The 7,146-nt window shown below is 41.3% G+C and overlaps 1 protein-coding gene across 1 annotated transcript; it reads right to left on the bottom strand.

The window, feature by feature from the left end:
- Positions 1-1,504: 1,504 nt before the first annotated feature.
- LOC131434415 (uncharacterized) lies at positions 1,505-2,492 on the bottom strand. Its single transcript, XM_058601096.1, has 2 exons — positions 2,211-2,492; positions 1,505-1,885 (listed from the first exon to the last, which is right to left on the bottom strand). Exons 1-2 carry the CDS (start codon positions 2,326-2,328, stop codon positions 1,521-1,523), a joined length of 483 nt encoding a protein of 160 aa, XP_058457079.1. The 5' UTR covers positions 2,329-2,492; the 3' UTR covers positions 1,505-1,520.
- Between the last annotated feature and the right edge of the window lie 4,654 nt (positions 2,493-7,146).

Here is a 7,146-nt window from a genome sequence, read left to right as displayed (position 1 = left end):
TGGTGCTGTTGTGCAAACGATGATGATTTCGAATGAAGCTGTCAAAATACATAGGAATGTTTATTCTCCGATGAATTTTTATTTATTTATAGTTGAAATTCGAATAACGAAAGAATACTCTCTTGTAATTATGGAAAAAAAAACATTGATTTCTAACAATTAGAATTTCAACCAATATTTTTAATATTCCACTTGAGAATAAATCGTAGTTTTCTGCTTTCAGAATGACCTACAGATTGATAATATTGACTTTACTTGTTGACACTGCTCTGAAATAATTGGTCTGGCCGTTTATTCCACCCAGTAGTTGTTTAAACCTTTAATTTCGATTACGAAAATTGATGACATAACCACAGACTAACAGACAGGACGCTGAAATTGGATTCATCAATCATTTAAACGGTTATTTCGAATATTCCTTCAGTTGGAACAGTACTCGCATATGTCATGATGGCGCCACGTTACCCTATCACAGCGTTGCCAGGTCATTTTTCCAAAAATCCGCATTCGACGCAAAAATCTATCTGAATCATATCGGTATCAGAATCTCATCAACATAAATTCACGGAAATGTGACCAAAGCTAATTTTGGTGAGCAAAAAAAGGTCTCACAGAAACCTTTTCTCCTGTCTATCCAAGCTATAAACGAAAATCGGTATTTATCTGTACGATCCGTGAATTATCGGTATTTTGGGAGAACATATCTGTATTGTGGTTTAGAGATCAAATATCTTTATAAATACCGATAAATCGGTATACCTGGCAACGTGGCCCTATTATAAACATCCAGTCTGTCATTTAGACTGTGTTTATTTTATTTATTTATGAACAGAGTTGCCATTCATACAGATGCCTGTAATTTACTGATTTGTATACGTCCATGTGGTTTTCAAGCAGGATACAGATTTAATAAATATTGTCAAAACTAAATACAGAATTGTGCTTACTTCTCATCCTCTAACGCAATACAAAATCGAAACCATGTTTTGTTACGATATTTACGATAGAAATAAAGGTTTACTTTCTATGCAAAAGTTGAATGAATGCAAAAGTTTTTCCCATTCCGTAGGTTTGTTTAAGGAAAATCTACTATGGTAGTAACTATTTCTGCATTTAATACTCGATTCCTATATTGCTCTATGAAATTATTTGCTAACATCATCGTGTTCTTAGTCCATAAAGTGAAACATAGAAGGCGCGGAGTTGATTTGAGTTTTGCGTTTGAAAGCCAATAGGGAGGCTTCGCGGCATGTACGAAAAATACTTCTTCGTTCTGCACAGTGTGAACTTTCGCACAAAACAGAATCTTTAAATATAGGCTTTGTCACTTTTTTGTTCAGTAAACGCCTGCCTTCATGGAGAGCGGATGGGTGAAATACTCCTGCTCGTTTGGCAGTGTTCAGTATCGAGTAACCAATCACAAAGAAAAGTTTTTCATCGGCGAAGAACATAATCTCATATTTTGACATGATATTTAATATAACATTATCAGATCAATCTAACTTTCATCTATCTTACGCTTATGGTAAGTCTAGTTCAATAATTCTGATACGATTAGGTTTACAGGTTGTGGGCGGTGGAGGTGGAATCGTTGGACAGGTGGGTTGAACGGTGGTCGTCGTGGTCGTCGTTCGTCGCTGCCGTCGATGACACGGTTGATGATTGCCATGCACTCGGTAGTTGTGCGGACGGTTTCGATAACCGTGCATATGTCTACACTGAGACGACGGCACAACTCTGCAGTTTGAATTCCGCATGTTTGCATAGTTGAGCCGACTGCGGTTGGGTAAACGGCGAACATCTACGGCGCGCTTTGGATTTGCACTTTCTTCTGGAATATTTATAAATATGCGCGCTGGTTCCAATTCCGGTGGTTCGTTGACATCTGAAATTCCAACATTTTTTTTTTAGTTGAATGAATCTTTTGAAACTTGTATCCTTGATGTTTAATTAAGCGATACATTGCATTAGAACAAACAAGTGCAAACATAAAATTGTGTAAAATCTAGCACACAAGTTCGAAGGCGCATACGCATTCACTTGATCGTTAAACGTCAGAATATGTCACAGTACTACTCAATACAAGAAGAGCATCTATCTACTACATTATGTCCCAATAAAGATACTCAAAAGTACTTCAAACCCAGCTTGATATCACTTTATTTTAGGATAGATGTTAATCTATAGATTCACCAAGAAACAGCACTCACCCTCGGTGATCGCGAGCTCATCCAACACCTTTTCCGTGATGTCAACTGTTTTTGCGTAGTGCAAAATGATGATGATGCATGAAGCAACTTGCACTACGAATTTCAACTGTGTAGACATGTTTTATTTAGGAAACTGACTTTGTCACGCAGGTTCAATGAGATGTTTTATAAGAACGATCTATTTATTAATTATCACGTTTTCTTCAATTGTTTAGAAGACCAAAGTAAAGGTGCTGTTTTCACGCATAAACATTTGTTCAAACTGTTGTTCACCTTCCAAGCGACGCGTCACCCGTGAGTGAGTAGGTAATGTGAATTCATCCGGAAGTGCTTGGGTACACACAGAGCTGCTCTATCGAAAGTTAAAATTCATCCTTGTATGGCCACAGTAGTAGTTTTGACAAATACAAATTATAATACGTAATATTCCGACGAATTTTCAAGGACATATTTTTTGCTATGCGGTACATTGTCAGCTTGACAGTGTACTTTTTCAAATTTTCTACACAACTGGTAATGCTGAATGCAGAACATCAAGATTACCATAGATACTATTTATTATTCTAATAAACAGCTGTTTCTCGGAAAAATATTGGCTCGTTATACATTCTTCCATGTTGGGTAAGCAAAACTATGTAGTATTTACTGTCTAAAATAATACATTTTCAATTATTTCTAGCTTGGAAGTTGGAAGAATTATACGTTTAGTAATTTAAGATGGAAAGTATACCAAGATAATGGGCTCACTGACCGCCAAAACCTTCTTGTCTTAGAATATCAAGTATCGCCTATATATCTTATAGAACCTGTCAATTTTCGTTTGAGTGTTTCGCGGGAAGACAGCCGTGACATCGATACATGTAAACCCGCAGAATATCCAAATAACCCCCTCTCCACAGAGCTTGAGATCGGATAAACCATAGTCTAAGGAGGTCACGTGATCGGTACCAGCTTATAAAATCGACCATCGGGGATCCGGAGCCCCCGCCTACCAGACCCAACGTTCAAGATAAGTCAGACTTCAGCGTTTAGCGGTCTATTCAGCCGTTACCCTCGGATAACGTCGACGCAGTATCAGTTCTCTAGATCATCATCCAGGCCGTAGCAACCCCGCTATAACTGCTTCCCCAGCAGCAGCTACTCCAGTAACAACTTCTCCAGCAACAGCTTCTCCAGTAGCTTCAGCGTTCGAGTAACCGACTGGTATAACAATATTACACTCACACACACAAGCAGATACACCCACATGTACATACAAATGATAAATTATTAAACCATTTATAATACACCCTATTATTCACCAGAAATATTATTACTGAGTCCCTGATTAGCGAAATCCCATTGAAATCAAGCCTACTTTGAGTGAAAGAGACTCCAGCTCGAGCTAGGGCACAAAAGAGGTCGTTGGATGACAAACCCTCACCTGGCCTACCGTGGCTTGAGCAGTACGTCGAGGGCTTAGCAAACCAACTGACAGTCGTTACGACGGTCAGCGTCATGTTAACGAGGCGGCCAAACGACATCCGAATTTCGACTGATAATTCCATCTTCGAAGACTGTGCGCAGAAGATCGATCGTAGCGTTGGCTGTGTGGCACGGAGCGCCGTTTTGTTGGAATCAAATGGTGTCCAAGTCTTCCTCTACAAGCAACGGGAAGAACCAATCGCTAATCATGGCGCGGTAGCGCTCGCCATTGACCGTGGCGGCGGTTCCTACCTCATTGTCGAAGAAAAAACGGCCCAATGATGCCGCCAGACCAAAATCCGCACCAAACCGTCACTCTCTGAGGATGCATCGGCTTCTCCATGATAACGTGCGGGTTTTCCGTCCCCCAGATGCGACAATTTTGCTTATAAACATACCCACCGATATGAAAATGTGCCTCATCTTTTTTCCCATTTTCATACGTAATTTTCGCACACATTCCCCAACATTACCATGATTTTCAAAGTAAAACTGCACTATTTTCGCGCGTTCCTCAAGCGTATACACAACCATTTTCGTTCAGCGGAAGGATAAAAGTAAGTTGCTGTCAAATCAGAAGTGACATTAGGGTTACCAATGTCGAAATAACCGCTAGTTAAAAAAAACTACAAGGATCAGCCCCATGGGGTTGTTCGAGCCATTGATGTGGAACAAGGCAACCAAAATTTCTAATGATCGACATTTTCAATTAATCGTCACCTTTTGAATCCGCAAATGCACGAGAGTCTGCTTGAATTGAACTTTATTAGGAACCAACACCAAACACGCGAACTTAAAATATAGACTCTATTTGTCGTGGTTTGTATTTGTTTTGTAGCAGACGAAATGACATCAATAGCCCAAATGTATGCAATTATATGTTTAGTCCAAATGAGAGCATGACCCGTGCGTTTGAGGCTTTATACCACGCCAAAGGTTAATTGCCCACTGCTCCACCTGACGACTGAAGTCCAAATGGGAGTTGCGACCAGAGCGTTTGAGGTTTCTAACCACGCACGTCTGCTTCCATATCCAACGCACAAGAAGAAATGATCGATTTTCAGTATATGTATTTATTCAGCATTGTATGTGTTTTACATTTGATTTTACAATGTAAGTGGTTCAGCCTTTGGCTTTTCATCTTTGCTACGCCTAATTTAATGTTAATTATGTTCTGATGTGCAATTTTGATCTTTTTACATTACGAAGTTAGATATTCCATTTGTTTTAATGATTAAAATAAAAGAGCCTACCTACTTAACCTAACTTAACCTAATACATTCAAATTTTGAATAATTTCAATTTCTGAGGCTGAGCACCTCTCTCCAAATTTTGTGCAATATTGCTCGAATCTTTGTTCTAGGGTATCCAGGGAGGCTAGTTCATGCACCTCACTGGTTCTCGTCCAAGGGGGCAGATTAAGGATCATTTTTAGTATTTTGTTTTAAATTCGTTGGAGCCTCAGTTTGTGTGTCCGAGCACAACCCCGCCAAACGGGGACTGCGTATTCGATTGCGGGGTAGATGATTTGTTTGTAGACAGCCATCCGATTCTTCAGGCACAGTTTTGATGTTCTACATATCAACGGGTACAGAGACCTGATGAGTATGCTGCATTTGATGATGATTTTTTCAACATGTGACCTGAAGATCAGATGTCTGTCATACGTTAGTCCTAGATAGACCACTTCGTCTGACCACTGTACGACTGCGCCACCGAACCGAATTCCGCATTCGTCAGACGGAACAAGTCTAGTCGATCTCGAATGCGGAAACAGAATGACCTGAGTTTTCGCCGCATTGATTACAATTTTCCAGTTGGTGAAATATTCATTTAGAGCATCCAGACCCCTCTGTCATTTGTTCTTCAGAATACTGACGACTCGTCCATCATAAAGGATGGCCGTATCGTCAGCAAACTGTGACAAGACTCCGCCCCCCGGAAGAGGTGGGATGTCTGATGTATAAATATTGTACAGTATGGGCCCCAGGATACTTCCTTGAGGCACACCTGCTGGGATGGGAAATTTGTCCGATTGGATATTTTGCAGAGAGACCTGGAAAGCTCTATTTGAAAAATAACTTTTGATGATCTTAATCAGATACATCGGAAAATTGTATCGATGAAGCTTGTACAACAGGCCATCGTGCCACACATTGTCGAACGCTTTCTCGATATCCAAGATCGCCATTGCTGTCGATTTGGATACTGACTTGTTCCGTCGAATGATGTTGGTAACTCTTGTGAGTTGATGAATGGTAGATCTTCCTTTCCGGAACCCAAACTGTTCCTCCAGGAAGACACCATGTTGGTCTGCGAATGCAAGGATTCTGGTTTTGGATCGATTTCTCAAACAGCTTAGACAGGGCAGAGAGTAAGCTGATGGGCCGATAGCTCTTAGAAAAAGAAGGATCTTTTCCCGGTTTCAGCTCGATGTTAAAGGTGTTGTCGAAACCGGGGGCCTTCATATTTTTTTGATTTCTTCACAAAAGATATCAGCTCATCGGCTGTGACTCTGCTTTCCTCTAACACTAAGCTGTTTGATCGATCCACCTCGGCCACACTATCGGCAACGGTCGCTTCATGTGGGCAAACTATGTTGAGCCCCAGATTGTGCGAACACACAAACTGCCGCCCCAGTTCATTAGCCTTCTCAGCAGGTGTTATTAGAATATTTTCACTATCTGCACCCTCAGGTGGAACCAGTGGAGGGATAGGTTTGGGTTTTTTCTTTAGAACCTTCGCCATCGACCAGAAGGGCTTGGAAAGTGGTGTTATTTGGCGAAGGGTATGTTGAAACTCTTTGTTTCTCAAATTTGTCATAATCTCCTGGATAACCCTAGTTAGTTTGTTACAGGTTACAGTTGTTACAGTTCTTCTTATGACGATCACCTGTACGTTGAAATTGTCTCCGAAGGATATTTCGGAGACGGATGATGTATTTAGTGTAATTGTCGATTTGGAGAGAGGTACTCACCCTGCTTTCTAACGGGATCGTCCTATCTCGAGCAGCAGCAATCGCTTGTTGGATGGTTGAGAGCGCCGAGTCAATTTCCGCCGAGGAACCCAGCGGTAGCTCGACATCGATGTGTTCATCTGTGATGCACTGGAACTGATTCCAATCAACCCGATGATAGTTTAGCCTGGTGTGCTCAACTCGTTGGACTGAGGAGCAAACTTCAGCCACCACCGGATAGTGGTCCGAGCTGAGTTCCTGATGTACAATCGGCTGGGAGATGTTGCTCAGGTTCGTGGCGTACAAGTCCAAAGTAGCGTGGTTACCGGAACGATTGATTCGTGTAGGTCCATCCGGGCCCAAGATGACGTAGTGCCCTTCGTTGGCGTCATTATTCCAGATTTCGCCATTTTTGTTGCAACGAAAGTTTCCCCATGATGGATGTTTTGCGTTGAAATCGCCGACAATGATAAACTGACCTCGTCGCCGAGTCAGCTTTCTGATGTCACGACGAAG

This window comes from Malaya genurostris, chromosome 3, assembly GCF_030247185.1.
Source record: "Malaya genurostris strain Urasoe2022 chromosome 3, Malgen_1.1, whole genome shotgun sequence".
Taxonomy (NCBI): domain Eukaryota; kingdom Metazoa; phylum Arthropoda; class Insecta; order Diptera; family Culicidae; genus Malaya; species Malaya genurostris.
Note: the sequence above shows the minus strand (reverse complement) of the source record. Positions and strands in the feature narration are given on the sequence as shown.

Bases quoted from the DNA above. Each gene is read 5' to 3' on its own strand.
- LOC131434415 (XM_058601096.1), bottom strand. From the start codon at position 2,328: ATGTCTACACAGTTGAAATTCGTAGTGCAAGTTGCTTCATGCATCATC. The intron at 1,886-2,210 runs GTGAGTGCTGTT...TTGGAATTTCAG, and splicing joins TGAGCTCGCGATCACCGAGG to ATGTCAACGAACCACCGGAA.